Consider the following 21,633-nt stretch of genomic DNA (forward strand, 5'->3'; position numbering starts at 1 on the left):
TATATATATATATATATATATATATATATATATATATATATATATATATATATATATATATATATATATATATATATATATATATATATATATATATATATATATATATATATATATATATATATATATATATATATATATATATATATATATTGCCTTATTAAATTCATACGATAAAAAAAAAAAGAACAGTAAAATAAAATAAAGTAAGCTTCAAATTTTTTTGCTTACATAAAATAAGTTAAACGGTCAACGCATAGGGGGAGGTGGAGTTAATGTAACCGTCGGGGAGTGGTACCCTCCACTACCCCTGCGGTCACTGTTATGGCATGCCCGCAGAGGTGATGGGACCTGTGGTCCCCACTCCCCATTTGACAATTAAAACTTAATTTCGTATTTTTTTTAATTTATTTAGATTTTTTTATATATATTAAATTGCAAAGGAAATTGCTAATATTTTATTTAATTTGAATTTTAGTTAGTAAAATTAAACTTAGAAAAATTTATAAATAATTGGGATCATTGTTTAGTAAATTTATAATTGTAAATTAAAGTATATCAAATTTTATGATTGGAATCTCTCAATCTATTTGAGATTTATTGGGTTACTTAGTTGGTATTTTAGATTCATTAAAAACAATTAATTTATATTATTATGATTTGATCCAAAATTTGTCTAATGTAAACTAATTGCTATTTTTGAACTAGTGACTCTATAATTAATTATTCTTGTGGTAGGAATAAAATATTGCTTAATCTTGCATGTAAGTTACACTATTCTTGCATCATGCGAATTACTTATACATATTTGCATTTATTGATGAGCAAGTTACATTTTCATCATCTTCATGCAAGTTACACATTTTAATTATCAATATGCGAGTTTCATAATTGTCATTATTGTGCAAGTTATATTTCAAGTTGAAATATTAAATAGTTTAGTTGTAGAAGGATGGTATTTTTGTCAAGTGGTACATGAATCCCATAGTACTTATTTCAATTAATTAAACTTTGCAATATCTAATTATGCACATTCATTTCATAATTGTTTCAAGCATGATGCTAATTAAAAAGTTTTTCTTAGCTTCTTAGTTAGAAAACTAAACAAAGGAAGTCGGAAAACCAAAACCTAGCAGCGTTCGGTATTTATGGTGCCTCTAGGTCACGCTTACGGGTAAGGCCGTCGTGTTGAACTACTGCACTTAATGCCTAATAAAGATGCGTCAATGACATCTGTGGCATCGCCCCTATAAATCGTCGGGGAGTAATAAGGGACACTTGGAAGTTAAAATCCAAGGGGCAGGTAATCCCCCTTGGATCGATAATCTAATAAGATAATCCTTAAATGATTTTACATCCACTAAGTTAAACCATAGTAAACCCCTTTTAGGGTTGATTGAGTGAAATGATTTTATGAAATTGATTTAATCTCGAAGAGTTGTTGATGATTGACAATTGGGTCAAGGGTGACTCTTATGATAGGTATTAGGATCTAGTTGTTTTAGGCCATAAGCAATAGGCCATCTTGAGCCTTTGCTTAAGTGCTACCATCGTGGGTAGCAACCGCAGAGAAACTGTCTGGGACATTGACCCTAGAAATGGTTGTGTACCCACCAAATAGTTTACATTAAACCATAGATTAGAAAATAGAACTACATACTTTACGCCTTGATCCCGTGCCGAAACGGGTATGTAGGCAATCTAGGGATGAAGTTGTCCCTAGTACTCAGGCGTCCGTGGATGGAGTCTAGGTTCTGGTAAGAAGAAGGATTGCGAAGAATCCTAATTTGAAAGATAAGTGTAATTAAAAGAAAAAGTAATTCAATGTATACTAGGAAGGAATCCTGTATGGATTCGCTTGACTTCTCGAGGCTTTAAGCCAAATTCCGAGGCAGAATTCAAGCTTGCATTATGTTATTTTGATTTCTCTCAAGGACGACGACCTTGGTGCACTCCTATTAGAGGAGTGTAGTACTTAGTGAGTGAATCAGGACCCGAATGGTCCCGATGAGTCTAAGTCTCTTGCCAGAGCACCTCCTATCCCAATTGGATAGATGCCTATCCTGTATGGGTAGATGCCTATCCCGTATTGGATAGATGAAACCTTATGTTCCATATGGACAGATGCCTAACCCGTATGGTTAGATGCTCATCCCGGATGGATGAATGCCTAATCCAAATGGATGGATGCCCAAAGTATGAAATTGAATCAAACACAAATGATGAAATTAAACAAAATAAAAAAAGAAAAAGAGGACAAATTTTTGTTGAGTTAAGTATAGTGGGTTATTACACTTTCCCTCCCTCTAGAGCCAATTTTGTTGATGGAATTTTTGACACACTCAACATAGACTAAGTATCGCCACTTAATCTCTCTTATAAAATATTAGAAACTAAAGGTATTCCAGACCTCCCAAGGTAACAATGATACAAGATAACAAAGTGTTCATGTGGCTAGTTTGTTCAAGGGGAAAATGTCACTAATCAACTTGAAATGTTGATTTCTCAATCTGCCTAAGCTAAAAGGTTAAAATAGATTGCAAAAGATAGAACAAGGCTACGAGAAAATGAATCATCAGTATTACATAAACCCACATTATCAACAAAATCTAGAAATAACCTTGTATGTAAATAATTTATCATGTCAAAATTGTGAATTCTAACATGAAAATGAGACCAAGGAAAGCTCTAGAACAACTACTACTATTCATTCTCATGTTCATTATTAACCTCAATCACCATGAAAGATGCATAAATTGATTATAACAAAGAAGATGTTTCATAAATGTAAATATTAATTCAGGACTAAGGAAAATGAAAGAAATAGAAGAATACCAAGCAATCAAAAAAGACTACCAATACTGTTGCAAACTATGAACTTCATTTTCATTAATTCTTCAAAATATACCAGCAAAGCACAAGTATTCAATCTACAGGCTCTTGCTAAATGTCTTTTGAAATAAAACAAACTAAGTAGTGTTACTAAACTTGGACCTTAAATAATCAATTCTTAGTTCCTCAAAATGAATTTTGAAATTACATTTATAGGATTAAAATCTACCCAAAACCTTATCAAACTAAGAGGTACAATCAACACACAAGATACTAGCCTATAACTGAATTAAGAACTATAAGTTGACTCATGGAAATGAAATATAAGTCATAAGGATCTTAGAATATGGAGTTGTCAAGCGTTGGGAATTGATAGTTGTAACTTAAACTGTTGAGAATGAGCACTTTGAACCTTTAGTTGAATTGAGAATGATCAAACGGTTGAGAATGATCATACAATCCATTCTTCTAGACACCCTTGGATACATTAATTGGCTTCTAGGCTTGGGAAAACTAATATGAATTGAGCCAACAACATGAGGATAGGGTCAAGTATGATGGAAACTGATCATAATTTGTGAAGACAGGGTTCACACTCATTGATGGTCATTTTGCAACTCACCTTAAGTCTACATGAGTTGCATAAGCTTGTGATAAGTATGGATGATTGTCTCCTTCCAATATGTAGTCCTTTCATATTTTAGGTGCCTACACACTATGTTGTTGTTAAGTATTGATGTAGTCTTAAGACATCTCATGACTCCATTACAAGTCCACACTTGGGTTTACAAACACAACTCTGTCAAAACAAAAACAATATCACTGGTAAAACTATGACTATGACAATTAATACCCTTAGGACAGTCATAGAAATTTAATCTATTTCATTTGGTTTTGATTCAAAAACCCTTCTGAAGGTTTCATAGGGTCCCCTCACCCCTCTCTCTATCATCAACCACTTCAAAATACCAATTGATTGGTCTTCCCACCAAATTATTCACTCTTACTTCCTTTTATTGTCTGATACATAGAGATATCAGTCTGTCCTCATGCCCAAACACGTACCAAATCTAATTTGGAGCCTTGCACACAACATAATATGATACATAGCATGATACCCAAGCTTGCATGATACACCTATGGTTACTCCTACCCAAGTGCAAACACAAGAAGAAACAGAAATGGGTGTGTACCAAGACAACTCAAAAATTATCATGACAATAGAAGACCAGTAAAATCTATTTTCAGAGGCTAAGTTCAAAGAAAATGAAGAGAGAAGAAACACGGAGTCAAAGAAGCATGAAGAACAAGAAAAAGAGGATCTATCTAGGCCGCCACCCCCAAGACGACTCCTCCAAAATTTTAAACTTAGGTGCACAAGCAACAAGATGAAGAAAAAAGGCCAAAGTAGGTTGTAACTACCATAAACCCATCCATCCAAAGTGATGAGAATCTAGATGTTCCTAAGTGGCTACAATTCAAATTTGAAAGGATAAAGAAGAGATTATTGAAGAAAGTACTTTATAAAAGATGATCGTTGAGGTTGAGGCTGCAAAGAAGCCAAAGAAGGCAATGACCTTGTATGCCACCTAAAACTATGCAAAAGGAGAGATAGTTGCAAACATCGCTATCCCAATGCCAAATAAGGATGACTAAGAAATGGATCCTTTTGATCGTTAGGGAACTCGAGTGAAATTTAGAAAATAAACTAAATGGGGGAGAAGTAGCAACTTTAGATGCAACTACTGAGACTACAAGGTAAGGATGCAAAAATGATACCAATCTAAACAAGAAAGGAAGGCTATTTAGTATCATAGTACATGAACAACTCTTTAAAGATCTTGATGCCCCTTAAGATTCTCAAGTTTCAAGGATACTGATGCCTACTTTTCTTCCTAAAAAATAAATGGAATATTTGTATGGTATGAAGGGTAAATCTACAATGATGGATACATGGGTTATGGAGCAAATGAATCACATCAGAACCTTCTTTGCTAAGTTCTACAATGTTTATGATGAAGTGAGTAAGTTAGAATTAATAATGTCAACCTATGCTAATCAATGGGAGAAAGATGCGAGGAAGTGAAATTAAAACGTTGAGTGAAAATAAAATCAAAGAAGATGATGTATTGAGAGATGAAGATAATGGCTTCATTCAAAGTAGTCTAGACGAGCTAATATTCAAGCTAGAAATCACATAAGGAAAAATAACTAAGATGGTAAAGTGCCATTATCCCATGTTAATTGAGCATCGGGCTTATGATGAATACATAACAATCAATTTGGGGGCTCATCCCTTTAGATCAAATAAGGATTGGCTGGACACTATATAATTTATTTTATCTAAATGGGATAAGAATGTGGAAGGGAAGTTTGGGCCAAATAGTAAATTTGATGAACAAGTCTTGAATGAATGTATGGGGTTAATTGTGGCTACATCTCATGCTGCCAATGTGGTGAAAGCCTTAGAGAATTCCATTACCAAACTAAATAAATTTGTTAGAGTTGTTGAGTTTCGAATCAAATGGATAGATGGGCCAAATGAAAGATCTTTAGGCTAATATTTGTATAATTATAAGGAGTAAGGCAAAAGAAGGCTTTCTCCACAAGAAATCCAAGTACAACTTGATTTGTTTCAAATTTTGATCAAGTAGATGGCAAATAATGGATTCTTAGTTAATTCGAAGTGATGACCTAGCAAGCTTATCTTTATTTAAGTAAGGGCCCATCCAAATACTATTAGTGATTTCTTGTGTTCTCAAACGTAAAGTCTACTAAAATGAACTTTTCTTTGTATTAAATGCTTCACCGACTTAGGAGATCCCTTGGATGTGTTAGAGGAGTGGATTCTTTGTCATTTCCCTTCGGTTTCATCCATTTTCATTCATTTTTTACAAAGTTAGAGAAGATTTAGTAAAAATTGCCAATACCCTAAACTAGGGTAACCCGAGACAGTAAGAAAATGGTTTGGGGGTCATTCCCACGTTGAAAATCCTTGTCAACAAGCTGGAAGGACTGATTTTTGGGTGTCTTAGTTTGTTAGGATAATTTTTAATGGGTTGTGAATGAAAAGATCAAGCTTTGGAAGGTTGGAGAAGGGATAAGAGGGTGTGTGAAGATACCACAAACTTGTTCCTAGCTCTGCACCCAAACTAGAAAGTTTCCTTCTTTCTGCAAGCATTTCAACTTCTTCCTCTACATACATGAAATCCAACTTCAATGTACACAAAGTATAAAGGAAAGTGTGAGTTGTCTGAAATTCCTCATACAAATATTATGCAAATCCGAAATTAAGGTGAAAAATCTACCTCCAATGGTGAGTGTTCTGTTTGATCTTGTCAGGGGTTGAAGTCGACGTGGACGGCTGCATACGATTGAATGCACAAATGACTTGCCCTCTTTTTGTTTTCTTTAAGTAATTCCCGTTGTCTTCGGAATTTCGACGAATGCGGACACTTTTTTGAAAAAAATTCAAATTTCATTACTAATGCCTTCTTCATCGAAACTAAATGTGAAATTACCGTTGGAATTCCAACAAATTTGGGCATTTAAAAAAAAAAAATCAAATTTGGTCACAATATACCTTCTTCATCAAAAACCTCCATTGGAAATCTAGACCAAATGTATTAGTGACAAGATGGAACGAAAAGTCCTAGGGTTGCTGCTTGCATAGAATAGTCCACGTGAATGAAGTAACTCACAGTTAACTCAAACTCCTTGACAATGATTCAACTTCATTTTCATGATCATGACTATAGTTAGTCTTCTTCAAACTAAAAGTGCACTTGCCCTCCAATGCATGGTCCTTTCTAGATTTTCTTTTGACTTATCAATGTGGGGAATATGAATTATTTGAAAACTTTTAGAACTTATTGTGAAAAAATAATAAATAAAAGATAAAATTTATCTCTTATTTATCTTTAGAATATAATAATAATAGGGATCTAAAAATGGTCTTTTCACCTTTTAACATTCCAAAACGCATCAAAAAATTCACCAAGATGACAAAAGACCCTAAGTGAGGCATTTTTGACCTTGAAAGGTAAAAATTGGTAAAATTTTGGCGACCTCTTAGGGGTCTTTTCTTGTTGAACATGAAAGAACAGTAGCCTTAGAATCCATTGGGCATAGAAGTTATCATGCAATCTTGAAACAAACCTAGATTAGACTTAGACTTAGCTTGTTAGAAGCATTGAACATCAACAACTAGATACAAAACTTAAACTTAAAAACATGTGCATCAATACTTAGGGAAAGGAAAGAACTGAAACATGTGCAATAAAACTTAGAGGAATACAAAATATACCCTACTCTGAAACTAATAACAAGATGATGAATCAGACAAATTCATTGGCTAGTTTTTGAAATAACATCCTTTTCTTCCCAATTTATGATGCTTTACATGCTTATGGACAATTGAGAAGAGATGTAGAATGAAGAGATGTTTTACAAGCAACTGCACTACTTCTTTGAGAATGAAAATGCAGTCGCCTACCTCTTTGTGTTGATTGTTCACACAAACTTCTTCTTGTGGATAGGTGAATCAAACTTGATCTTCTTCATCTACTTCTTCATATTTAGGTGAATGTATGATAGGTACTGCTTTGTTGGCTTCAACTCATGATAAGAATTTAATTGGACAGGCTCTTCAGAAGATAAACTTTGGAGCTTCAGCACCGATATTTTGCTCATAGACTAGTTCTTTGATGTCAACTTGTTGGTTGGAAACAACCTCTTTATATAGTTCAAGTGGAATGGTGACTACTTCCTTTGGTTCAACTTGCTGATGAGACTCTGATTTATCTTGGACCTCATTTGGAAACATTTTATGTTATACTTTCAATCCATGTTGTTCATGGGTTGGGTTAGTGCAGGATCAAGGGGGCCAAAAAGTGGCGATGTGAAAAAAATAGCCTTCCTCACTCACCTAAAAATGGGAAAATTCGTGTTGACTTTTTGCTTGGCCTGGGTGTCTATACACCTTGGCCTGGTATTACCTATGCAAATCAAATATCGGATAAAATCGGATATTCGATAAAATCAGATATCGGATTTTATCCGATATCCGATTTTTATTTGTAATTTTAATTTAAAAAATATATTATATGTTACGTATTATATAATACAATATTATATTATATATGATATAATATAATATAATATAATATAATATTATATTATATATTATATAATATTGTATTATATTATATATTATAATATAATATAATATAATATAATATAATATTATATAATATTATATATAATATAATACATATTATATAATACAATATTATATATAATATAATATAATATAATATAATATAATATAATATAATATTATATTATAATATATATAATATAACATAATATAATATAATATAATATAATATAATATAATATAATATAATATAATATAATATAATATTATAATATATATAATATAACATAATATTATATAATATAATATAATATAATATTTTATTCTGTATTATATAATATAATATAATATAATATTTTATTCTGTATTATATAATATAATATAATATTGTATTATATAATTTAATATAATATTGTATTATATTATATAATATAATATTGTGTTATATTATATAATATAATATTGTATTATATTATATAATATAATATTGTATTATATTATATATTATATTATATTATAATATAATATAATATAATATTATATATAATATAATATAATATTATATATAATATAATATATAATATAATACAATATAATATAATATAATATAATATAATATAATATAATATTATATAATATAATATTATATTATATATTATAATATATATAATATAAAACAATACGTATTATATAATATAATAATATATTATATTATATAATATATTATTATATTATATATGTTATTTAAAAATAATTTAAGTGTTGCAATCGGATATCCGATTTTATGAGACTTTTATATTTCGACAGTGACAGTCCGGTAAGTCATTTTTAACTCACGGGTCGCGCGAATTCGTCAAAATCCGATATCCGCTCCATCCGATATCCGGTGTTTTGACAAAAAATTGCTAAAAAATAGATTGAGGTAAGAATTTTGTTGTTTTGAACAATTTTCATTCATTTTTTGTATTTTTTGTGAATGTTTATTTGATCTTTCATTGAAAATATGGTTTTTTTTCATGAAAACTAGGTTTTAAAAAAATCAAATACCTGATTGTTTAAATTTGTTAACTAAATTTAATTGTTTACATTCAATTCGGTTAAAAATGGGGGATAATAATGAAAACACTGACTAACCACAACTGCAACAACCGAACCCTCATTTGCCAAACCCCCCCTCAATTCAAGAATTGATTGCACAAAATTTGAATGAATTGAGGGGGATTGCAGAATTATATCGTAGGATCCCTCATCTAAACCCATTGTTTGATCCTCTCACGTCGATCGTAAAAAGTATGGAAACCATGACTGAGGAGCACAATGCTGCCCTTTTGTGGCGAGATTCTATGAAGGAAAAATATGCAGATGGCTTGTCGTATAAGGATATCAAGGATCTTGAGATATCCAAAGTTGAAATCGCCTCATTGTTTGTCAATCCCCATACTGGTCAACCCGTAGATCCCAAAAAAACAAAACTTTCTATCAAATGGTGCACAAATGATGGGATTGTGAAAAACTTTTGGGATCGTTGGTGGATGGTTTTCGACAAACCACCCAACAACAATCTTGATATCCCCTTCTATTTCATAAAAAAATTGTATGCTGAGTTTGTTTTACACAAACATGTGAACTACTTTGACATCCAACCTTTCTAGGGTGTAGATTTAGGTATGCCCCAAAATAGACCTGGAGCAGTCAAAGTAGTCCAGGGCCCATATGTCCCTCCTCCTCCTATTGATCCCCCACCTGCAGTTCAACATCCTGATATCATTTGTGAGGCGGCTTCACGGAGCATATTGACTATTCACTCTTTGAGTAGCCTTTTGGTTTCTCAGGCTACGTCAGTAGCTTAGCCTACTCTTGATGGTAGCGATGCATCCGGTGCTGGTGACACATCATCCTTGGCTCCACACATATGTGTGCCCCATAGTTGTGTCATGTGTGGGCACGTATGCTTGGGTCAAGTTGGACAGCCCGTTGATCCTGCTGTGGATAGTGCAGATTACGAGGTGCATGAGATGCATGATGCACCAGAGGTTATTACATAGACTGGAGGATACCCTAGGGAGTCCTCACATGCTAGAGGCGAGGAGGCACCCTCATCATACATTGATGATGTATTGGTAAGATTTGTGTTTTCACAGTTCATGTTATATTTTAATTAAATATTTATAAATTAGATAATATTAAGTACTAATTTTTATTTACATGGTCTATTTAACAGTTGATGACCAAGGATGAGTTGAGACAGATTCAGGAGGGCACCTTGTCGGCCATTTCATTTGGCCTCGATAGCTTGATGATACATATATTATTGCACCTAGTCGTTTGTATTTTATTGTACATACATGCTCATCATTTATATTTGTATTAATTAGATTATGTAGTAACTTGCATGTATATCTTATTTTACTCTTGTAGGGCACAAACAGCATGAGTGCAGTGCAGTGTGATCTAGGATCTGGTAGTGCAATTGGAGACAAGGGAAAGGTAATTGAATGCAAATATGACTGAATGAATAGTTTAAATAACTTATAGTGATTATACATGTCTAGACATAGATTGATAGTTTCATATACTTGTTGTGTATATATACAGAGAACTCTTGGCTTCACATCCTTGATGACTACACCCAGTATACCTGAAGAAGAAGAAGAGATGCCTCGAGTAGATGTGTGTTTATTTTATTATTTGATTAGTAGATATAATTTGTTATTATCAGTGACAATTATATGCTAACTTGTATCAATCTCATGTTTCTGAACATATGTAGGTTGTGTATCAAAATATTCAAAACATACCTCCTCTACCAAAGACATACATCAAGAGTCCTACAAAGATGAAGAGAAAACGTGGAGATGAGGTAAACATGAATAGTTCAATTAAATAGTTCATTTTTATGTGAAATTTTTGAATGTGAATTATATAATATAACTAATATTAATCGTGGTTTGTTTTTCTTGTGCAGGATCCTTCAGAGCTGAGCAGTGCGGCGAAGAGGATCGATTTTGATGATCCATCAGTAGCTTAGGATGTTATAGATAGTTTTGGGATGCTTACATGTCTAGTTGGCATGTATATTTTGTATATGGACATACATTCACGTATTTAGACATACATTTTGTTTCAGTTGGCGTTTATGCCATATTTGTGTATGGACATACATTTGTAATCATTCGACATTTTTATATATACAGAAGTTGATATTCGATCATATAAATTGTTGCTCATTTGTGTGTGGTGTTATCATGGAAATCTTTAATCTTCATTCCAATAATTAACAATGGTTAATAATGGCTATTTAATGAACAATACAATTCATTTCATTTCATCGTAAGTGTTGTTTTTATAATGAACAATATAATTCATTTAATGTACAATACAATACAATTTATTTAATGAACAATACAATTCATTTAATCAACAATACAATACAATTCATTCAATGAACAATACAATTCATTTAATGAACAATACCCTACGCATGCTCCTATTTTTCCCCCCCACTCGATCGAATGCTCGGGGTCATACCCTACCGGTGTCGTCCCTTGAGCACCCTAAGTGCTCAAAATTATAAAACACATACGAGCCCTAACTCAAAATCTATGGCACCTATGAACTAGCTGCTTGAACCTACAGGGCCACGAGAGGGGTCCCTACAAAAGCCTATCTCGGTTTTTCAAGTTTCCCTACGGTTTTATTAGGGCAGCAATTTTTCGGTTGTCAAAAAAATCGTCAGTCTCACTCAATGGAATGTTGTCGCGTGGCCAATTTCTCGTTCAGCTCATCACAATGATGAACCATTGGCTCTGACATGTCCAGTTAGGCATAATTACCCTAAGCATGCTCCTGTTTTACCCTCCCACTCAATCGAACGCTCGAGGTCATACCTTACCGGCGTCATCCCTTGAGTGCCCTAAGTGCTCAAAATTATCAAACTTTGACAGGCCCTAACTTGAAATCCGTAGCACCTGTGAACGATCTGTTTGAACCTATGGGGCCATGAGAGGGGTCCCTACAAAATCCTATCTCATTATTTCAAGTTTCCCTACAGTTTTATTAGGGCAGCAATTTTTCGGTTGGCGAAAAAATCGTCAGTCTCACTCAATGGAATGTTGTCGCATGGTTGATTTCTCGTTTAGCTCATCGCGATGATGAACCGTCAGCTCTGACATGTCAAGTTAGGCATAATTACCCTACTCATGCTCTTTTTTTTCTCCCCCACTTGATCAAACGCTCGGGGTCATGCCCTACCGACGTCGTCCCTTGAGTGCCCTAAGTGCTCAAAATTATCAAACTTTGATGGGCCCTAACTCGGAATCTGTGGCACCTATGAATGATCCATTTGAACCTATGGGGCCATGAGAGAGGTCCCTACAAGATCCTATCTCAGTTTTTCAAGTTTCCCTACAGTTTTATTAGGGCAACAATTTTTCGGTTGGCAAAAAAATCATTAGTCTCACTCAATGGAATGTTGTCATGTGGCCGATTTCTTGTTCTGCTCGTCGCGATGACGAACCGTCGGCTCTGACATGTCCAGTTAGACATTATTACCCTATGCATGCTCTTTTTTCCTCCCCCCACTTGATCGAATGCTTGGGGTCATACCCTACCGACATCGTCCCTTGAGCGCCCTAAGTGCTCAAAATTGTCAAACTTTGACTGGCCCTAACTCGGAATCCATGGCACTTGAAAATGATCCGTTTGAACCTACGGGGCCACGAGAGAGGTCCCTACAAAAGCCTATCTCAGTTTTTCAAGTTGCCCTACGATTTTATTAGGGCAGCAATTTTTTGGTTGGTGAAAAAATCATCAGTCTCACTCAATGGAATGTTGTCGCGTGGCTGATTTCTCGTTCTTCTCGTCGTGATGATGAACCGTCAGCTCCGACATGTCTAGTTAGGCATTATTACCCTACACATGCTCCTATTTTGCACCCCCACTCGATCGAATGCTCGGGGTCATATCCTACCGGCGTCGTCCCTTGAGCGCCCTAAGTGCTCAAAATTGTCAAACTTTGATGGGCCCTAACTCAGAATCCGTGGCACCTGCAAATGATCCATTTGAACCTACAGGGCCACAAGAGAGGTCCCTACAAAAGCCTATCTCAGTTTTTCAAGTTGCCCTACGGTTTTATTAGGGCGGCAATTTTTCGGTTGGTGAAAAAATCGTCAGTCTCACTCAATGGAATGTTGTCGCGTGGCCGATTTCTCATTCTTCTCATCATGATGATGAACCGTCGGCTCTGACATGTCGAGTTAGGCATAATTACCCTACACATGCTCCTGTTTTTCCCCCCCACTCGATTGAATGCTCGGGGTCATACCCTATGCATGTGACATCCATGAGAGAAAAGCTTCATATGAGAGAAAAGCTTCATTTTATCTCAATACAGTTGTACCTATTTCATTATTAGAAAAAATAAATATACAAAGATCTGTTATTAGTATCCTCTATATTATGGATTTGAATTGATGTTCTCAATTAGTTATTATCTGTTTAGCTTTTCTTCATAAGGCACAACCATGTGGTGGTTATCATATCAGGACAACCATCCATGACTTTCAAAGTAATTGATATTTTTTCCTACACCTCACACTCACAAGATTAATAATGAAATGACATTTATGATTCATCAAATGCTGACAAAGTCTAATCAAATTTCAACTTCAAGATGTATACAACATATCATATTCAACTTCAATATGCATACAACTTACCATATTCAAGCTCATGCCAACCACCACTTGGATATTGTTATATGTCGATTAAAGTACAATAAATGTTATAAAACCATATAGTCTTACAAAAAAGCCATCATAGACCATCTATGTCGATTAAAGTACAATTCATTTGTAACAAGGGCACACTCACAATCTGAAGTTGCAAAGCCCTGTGGGAAGCATCAAATTAGAAATTTACTAATCTGACTCATACTACTTTCAAAAGAATCAAAGATGCTACTCCTAGAGAACACCATGCTCCATTGTGGAGAGAATATTAGGTGCATCTGATGTCAGCGTCTGAAAATGAAACAATGTTATTCAATTGCCAAAATCTAACTGACTTTATTTTATAAACCATTAATGAATAAAAATAGACAAGGTTACCTGAGTGAAAGTTCGATGACCACCTTGACTAGTAGGTGTTGATGTTGAAGGCCCAACATTAACAAATGTCAAATGTCAAATGTTTGATTCAACAGACCACCTTGACCATCAATGTCAAATGTTTGATTCAATAGATCATCTGTCATGACAATTTGATCCACTGCAGATGTGTCCTGGCCACATGCATTTGAATCATCTTCATGATAATGAACACAACAAGACCCACAATTTAATCTCATTAATGCACAAAGGAATATGTACCATCACCAAGAGAGGGTCTTGTCAACGACGAATGATCTAGCATGAACCTGTATTTTTAAGAATTGTTAGTCTACACGTAAAATGAATGGATGAACATAAAGGATTTATGACAACCACTTCAACTGAAATGCATGATAATAAATGAAAAGGTGGGATTATATACCATAAAAATACGTCCCTTCGAATTATATCAACAAAACCCACTATGTTGATGCAAAAATCGTAATGTGATACTGTTGTATATCATCAAAAAAGACCTTCATGAGCATAAAGGTTATGCGATAATTATATCATAAAAAATTATCAAATAGTGTTGTCTAATAACAAAAATTGTAAAGCTCATCAAATGCATGATAATAAGTCATGTTGCAAAAATACGTCCCTTCCAATTATATCGAGTGTACTCGCTATGTGCATGCAAAAATCGTGTTGCCAAAAAAAAACGTTCATCAATAGACTTGCATTTTGAACACATCCTTAATATACACGTAACAAACTTGAACATTAAGGTTTAATGATCATTGTTTGAAATGAAATGCATGATAAAAAAATAAGGCACCATTAAAGACCTACTACTCAAGTGTACCTGAAGGGTCATCTCTTTGTTTAAGAGTATCTAGTATTGCTTCATGATCAGCAATAGTCACTGTCCATAGCTCTTTGGTTTTCGGTTTTGCTTGATGCTTCAACAACTTGACATTTGTAGCTATAATAAGGTGTGAATACATTATAATGGTTTTGTGTCTCTCATAGTCTTCAAATGTAGGTATACCATTCTTTCTAATCATGTATGTTCGTAACCAAGTTCCCACAACAACAACTGAACCTGTAGGATATGTGAACCCATCATCATCATCTGTCACTAGTTGTGTTAGCTTTTGTTTTCCCTGTACACATCATGTCAACCAATATTCTGATCTCTCTTCATTCCCTTGTGGTGCAACAACTACAAAAACATGTCCTGGATGTACAAGATCTGATAGACGATCATACTCAAGTGAACTTTCCATGTCATCGTTTGACAAGGATATTGTTTGAGATAAAGGATTTAGATAGTGGGGAACCCACGTATCAACCCACTCACTTGACTTGCACTGATCCCAATCACACTGAACACAACTCTGACAAAAACAAGCCAACGCTCGTGTCCAAATGGTCCATGTACTTGCATCTGAGCTGAGAAATGAAAGCATCTTTGAAGAATCTTTAATTGTTTGACAATCCAATCTATCTCCCACTGTTCCCTCCTCAACCAACCAAAAGAATATGCTCAATGCTGAATCAAGAGTACCTCCATGTGACAATGCTGAACTACACCAATCAACAATAGAACGTGCATCAAAGAAATTTGCACCTGAAATCCTCAATTGCTCCTTAACTAGAGCTCTCTTCAAACATGCACCTGCTCCATCATGCTCTCCCTTCCCATGCCTCGCCTCAAAAAAACACCAAATATGAGGTATACGCCTCTCCACATGCATTCTACTCAACCAATAAAACATACGTGCATTCTTGAATTGACCCGTACAGTTATCTGACCATATTATATGTCGGTCAATTGCAATATCTTTCTCATGCAAGAACTCAAAAAAATTCTCGAAAGAATGTTGCACATACTCGGAGGATTGTGATCTATCATCACTCATATAAAAATGATACTCCCTGATTATCTTCCTATCCTCTTCTATACTATCAGGAGCATGTCTATATGTAATGTGAACAAAAATAGCAATCTGGACTGAATTGTAGTACTGAGACTGTACCTCATTCTGTGGTTGCAATGTCTAGTTCTATGCAAAATCAACCACCGATACAATAGTGCCAATCGAGAAAGAGTTCTTACACATCCTGAACTGTTGATCCAACCACTGAGACCTATGGGTGTGCCTTGCATACTTGTAGAAAAGATTTTCCTTAAAATCCAAAAAAAAATCAGCAATACTCACTTCTCTTGAGACTAATTCACATCTAGAACCTTCACCTCCACTCTTAAAAGTATATTTCACTGTCTCGTATCTTTTTTTCTCAAAATAATTATTTCCAAACTCGTGTTTGCTGCCCTCATGAAAACATGAAACAAACTTTGACAACCCACCGCATTTTGAGCACTTCTCATTCAAACAATCATTTCTATAGAAATAGCAACCATCAACTCTAGGAAATAAAAATAGATCTTGCAAGTCTCTTGATGATCTTGGAAATAGAATTGCACCACACTCCTGCAACATCTCATTAGTATGCATCGTAGAACAAATATGACATAAAAGTTCATGGTACATTGAAAACTCCACATGGTACTTGCAACAACAGGCATTGTGATTCTTAAGAGGAACACAACAAAATGGTTTCAAAGATTCAAAGGCCCTTTTTGATATTTGCAAAGTTGGATGTAATTCACAAAATTTTTTGTACCACATTGTTTGGCTTGATTCCAAGAAATGTTTGGGATGCGGTGTGCGGTCTCGGTTGCCGATTCTTAATTTCAAAACGTCCTTTACATTGGGTGACACTCTAGAATTAGAGTGCCAAAATTGTTGAATCTCTTCCTTCACATTGTCAGTCAACTTTCTATCAACACATGGAAGCCTCCCACCAAATGCCCATGTATCTTGTTGAAGTGGATTGTCAAGTCTTTGTCTTCGTGCAAGTGCTCTATCCAAAGTTTTACGGTTTATGTTAAAATCAACACAAGTTTGTCTCATTTGACGAGCCTTCCTCAATTGATGGCTTACTAAGGAGGTTGTAATCACTCTTTGAGCGGCTCTCTTATCTCCTTCTTTGGTATTCTTTCCAATAGAATTGAGAGCGTCAAATAGATTTTTTGCAATAATAGAATTTCTCTCCATCTTCTTGTTCATACAAATCTTCAATTTGTTTAGCAATGGTCTCATCTTTATCATCTTTAGTAATTGAACAAAGAGTTGGCATTGCTCGGTCAATGTCTTATTGCTAAAATTTTGGTTGAAAAGTTGTGTAGCCCACAACCGTACGGTTCTTGTTGACCTCTTGCCTTCAAGATTCGCAATAATGTTCTCATCGATTTCAAATAACCATTTTGGGGTTCTTGAAGATCTTGGATTTGGAATTTGTCTTTCATCCATGAGAGGGTCTTAATTTCTAAAGTAATTAGGTGTTACATATTGTTAGAATATTTAATCTTTACTTAGCTTAGGTTTATTTGTATTTAGTTTAGGATATTCCTTTGGAATTCCTACATGTAATTTGTCCTCTAGTACATGTGTGAGGACAAGTCATTTCTTTTATTTTCCTTTATTAAGGAATATTAGATTTCCTCCATAAGAGGATGTGGACACATGGCACACACATTTTATGAATGGTGGCATTCATAGATTTGGGAGTTACTTTGCAACTCCTCTCCTCATCTCTATTTAAGAGATGTCTCCTCTCTCATTTCTTCTTAATGACAATATTGTAAAGAGCTTCTTGCTCTCTCTCTCTCTCTCATTTTAGGCATTGCCTCATTCATAATATCACAAGGGGTTTTTCTTTGCTTTTCCCCTTTCAAAAGTTCTTGTGCCTCCTTCTTCACATTTGGGTGATGCTCCAAGGTTTTGCTTTTCTCTTGGTAACAATTACTTCATCATAAACTTTCTTGGATTTTATTTTCCTTTCCTTGCTCTTGTATTTCCTTTCATGGTATCAGAGCAGGTTTCTAATCCTTGTTTTAAGTTGACATTGATGAAGGTTACCATTCTATGGAGTTCACCTTGTTGAAGGCATTCTTGAGAGGAGAAGAAGTTCTTTTTCTAATATTTTCTATTGTGCAGGTTTTGGTTTCAGATTTTAATTTTTTTTTGAAACTTCTTAACAAGTTTGCCTGCAGGTTTAATCTTCTATTCTAGTTTTTTTTTAATTAAAAAAAAAAAGGGGCTTTGGAAGGCTTGCCACCAAAGTTTCTTCTTGCTGGTTTAAATTTGTGTCTTTGGAAGGCTTGCCGCCAAAGTTTCTATTTTTTTTTAGTGTGAATAGTTTGGAAGGTTTACCGCCAAACTCAGCCTCCTTAATCTATTTGGCCGGCTTGCCGCCAAATCTGCTTTATTATTACATTGCATTCTCTATTTGTTTGCAGGTTCTAACATTTCCTTTACTTGCAAATATTTTTGATAAAAATAAATTTCATATTATTACTTCATTAAATCTCTGTGCATTTAAAAAAACAAAACAAAAAACATCAGAGTTTAACATCTCTTGCAGGTTCTATCATCTTTCTTGCTTGCAGGGTTTTGTTAAAAAAAAAAAGAGGTTTCATATTGCTACTCTATGTAATATTCATCTCCATTTTATTTGTGTTTATATCTCTATATTCTTAAATCACCTTTGCTAATCTGGTTCATTTTCCAGTTTGCCTATCTTCAGAATTGAAATAAATCATTTTCAGAGAGAAATTTTGCCTCTTTATTTATTATTGTAGATCTAAACTATATCGTTCTCCTTGCCTTGTTTCGCCTCTGAAAGATCTCTTCATACACATTAATGTCCACAGTCTTGTCCAGATAAACTGCCATGGCAGTGCCCACAAAGCCCTCAACACATTCAGCAACGAAACCCTTCGAATTAGATATGCAGAGTGATAAAAATGATAAAGTAAGGTGGATGCAGATTTAAGTAAAGAAAGCCCCCTTCACTACGCTTCTAGAATTGTTGAGAATATTTTCGATCAGCGTTTGTAGGGTTTGCATGTTTTCAAACAGTGATAAAACCAAATTCCTGGCGAAACTTCTGACAAGAACAGAAATAAAACCTATTCCAGTCGCCGTTAAAAGCTTGTCAACTACCTTCTTCGCAACATCGGTTTTAGGGTTAGCTGCATTGAAACCGTCGAAAATGCCTGCAGCCATAGCAGATGAAACCCCCATTAGGATTTGATTAAATTCACTGCACTGAGCGATCTTATTGAGCTGTTTTAAACTTCTGGGTACCTCACCAGATGACACAAAATTTTCCATCTCATCCGACAGAAAACTCACTGTTTCTATAACCTTATTGTCCCCCTGCATTATTTGCATTATTTGCCTGCGTTGCCTGCATTATTGGCTGGTCTCTCAAACCTGCGTTGCCTGCACTATAACCCATCTATTCTTCGTGGTCTAGGACTGCAATTTTTATGTTTTTTGAATCTTTCTTTTTGTTGGTAGCTTGCATTGTCCATGCAATAACGCCTTTCCTGTCTTTCCTGTTTCTGCTCCCTTCTGTCACCTGTGCAAAGCATCTTTCTGCATCAGTTACATATATTCTCTATTTTATAACTGTTTCACTAAAATTTAATCAATTTTAAATATTTCACTTATATTCTCTTCTCCTTTCTCTCATTCACGTTTATTCTAAGTTTTGTAAATTTAAGAACTTTAAATATTCACGGCTTCAAGTAGGAAGCTTTTCAAGTTTAAAAGTAAAATTTATAAAAAAAGAATTCTTCTTCATACGTGAAAAAGTTTATAAAGTTTATAAATCTTTCTTAATAATAATTTTTTTTATAAATAAAGTTTTTTTTTAATAAAGTTTTTTAATATAAAATAGTTTTATTTTGTTATTAAGATTTAAAATTTGTTTAAATAAAATTAAAAATCAATTTAAATTTGTTATTAAAGTTTGAATATAATTTTTTTTTTTTGGTAAATATTTTATTAAAAAAAATAAAAATTGTTATTTGTTGTTATTGTTATTATTGAAATTCGGTTATTTTAATAAAAGAGGTTAATTTTTTCATTTTTTAATCAAGTGATTTTTTTAATAAAAGGGGGTAATTTTTATTTCTAATCATAATTTGTCCTTTATTTTGCTATCATGTCTACATTAATTCCAGAAATTAAATTAAATAGTTCTAATTATCATTCTTGGAAAACACATATCTCGTTTATTTTTCGTTTCAAACACCTTTTGGATGTTGCGACTGATAAAACCTTTGAACCCGCTACAACTGCTCCTCAAGCTGACCTAGATAGATGGAAGGCTCAAAATGAGGAAGCACTTGGTTTAATTGGTATTTCAATGGTTCCTGATTTGTATGTTTTAATTGGAAATTGTACAAAAGCGCATGAAGCTTGGGAAATTTTAAAAACAACTTATGATAGCTCAAATGAATCCCGAAAAATTCAACTTCAAGATCAACTTGAAGATCTAAGGTATACGGATTTTAAAACTATGGATGAATTCTTATTAAAGTTTGATTTTGTTAATAGTCAATTAACTGGTTTAGGAGTTACTCTAGCTGATTTACGTTTAATTCATCTTATTCTTAAAAAATGTCTTCCTCATCAATTTCAACAATTTATTACGAATATTCATGCTCAACTTGCTATTCCTAGCTTAGCTACTCAATTAACTTATGACATTTTTCGTAATTTATTGCGTCAAGAGGAAGCTAAATTAATTCAATTTGGTACTCTTAAAAGTAGTGAACATGCTTTTATGTCTAAAAATCAAAATCATAATAATAATTTTAGATCCAATAATAATAAACATAATCATAATCATAATAATAATCATAATAATAATCACAAATCTTCTAATTATCAATCTCATTTCCAAATCCTATCATAACAATCTCATAATAATAATCATAATAATACGTACAATAATCAAAGGAATAATTCTCAAACAAGACCCCATTGCACATATTGTGGGAAAGATGGACATATTACTAATAATTGTTTTAAGAAACAAAATGGTAAAAAGCCCATGAATCAAAATAATCAAAATATGACCCCTAACGGCATGATTTGGTGTCTTAAGGGGTCCTATGGTGTCGTTAGGGGTCATATGGTGTCCATAAGAGTCATATGGTGTCTTCAGACACCATAGGACCCCTTAGGACACAATATGACCCAAAGCGACCCAATATGGTGTCATTAGGGGTCATATGGTGTCCTAAGAGGTCATAAGGGTTCATGGGACACCATATGACCCCTAACGACATGCTTTGGTGTCTTAAGGGGTCCTATGGTGTCCCAAGGAGTCATATGGTGTCTTGGGACACCAAAGGACCCCTTAGGACACAATATGACCCAAAGTGACCCAATATGGTGTCATTAGGGGTCATATGGTGTCCTAAGAGGTCATAAGGGTTCTTGGGACACCATATGACCCCTAACGACATGCTTTGGTGTCTTAAGGGGTCCTATGGTGTCCCAAGACACCATATGACCCCTAACGACACCATAGGACCCCTTAAGACACCAAATTGTGTCATTAGGGGTCATATTGTCTCTCTCTCTCTCTCTCTCTCTCCCACTCTCTCTCTCCCTCTCCTCCACT

The 21,633-nt window shown here is 34.1% G+C and overlaps 1 protein-coding gene across 1 annotated transcript; it reads right to left on the reverse strand.

The window, feature by feature from the left end:
- Positions 1–18,797: 18,797 nt before the first annotated feature.
- LOC131075649 (protein PHLOEM PROTEIN 2-LIKE A10-like) lies at positions 18,798–19,376 on the reverse strand. The gene is made up of 2 exons (XM_058012482.2): positions 19,008–19,376; positions 18,798–18,926 (listed from the first exon to the last, which is right to left on the reverse strand). The coding sequence occupies exons 1-2, from the start codon at positions 19,374–19,376 to the stop codon at positions 18,798–18,800; spliced, it is 498 nt and encodes a 165-aa protein (XP_057868465.2).
- Positions 19,377–21,633: the final 2,257 nt, after the last annotated feature.

This window comes from Cryptomeria japonica, chromosome 6 (assembly GCF_030272615.1).
Source record: "Cryptomeria japonica chromosome 6, Sugi_1.0, whole genome shotgun sequence".
In the NCBI taxonomy this organism is placed as follows: Eukaryota; Viridiplantae; Streptophyta; class Pinopsida; order Cupressales; family Cupressaceae; genus Cryptomeria; species Cryptomeria japonica.

Excerpts from the sequence above, each read along its gene's own strand:
- LOC131075649 (XM_058012482.2), bottom strand. The coding sequence starts at position 19,376 with ATGCAGGGGGACAATAAGGTTATAGAAACAGTGAGTTTTCTGTCGGAT. Across the intron at positions 18,927-19,007 it reads TTCTCAACAATTCTAGAAGC|GGTTTCGTTGCTGAATGTGT; the intron begins GTAGTGAAGGGG and ends TCTAATTCGAAG.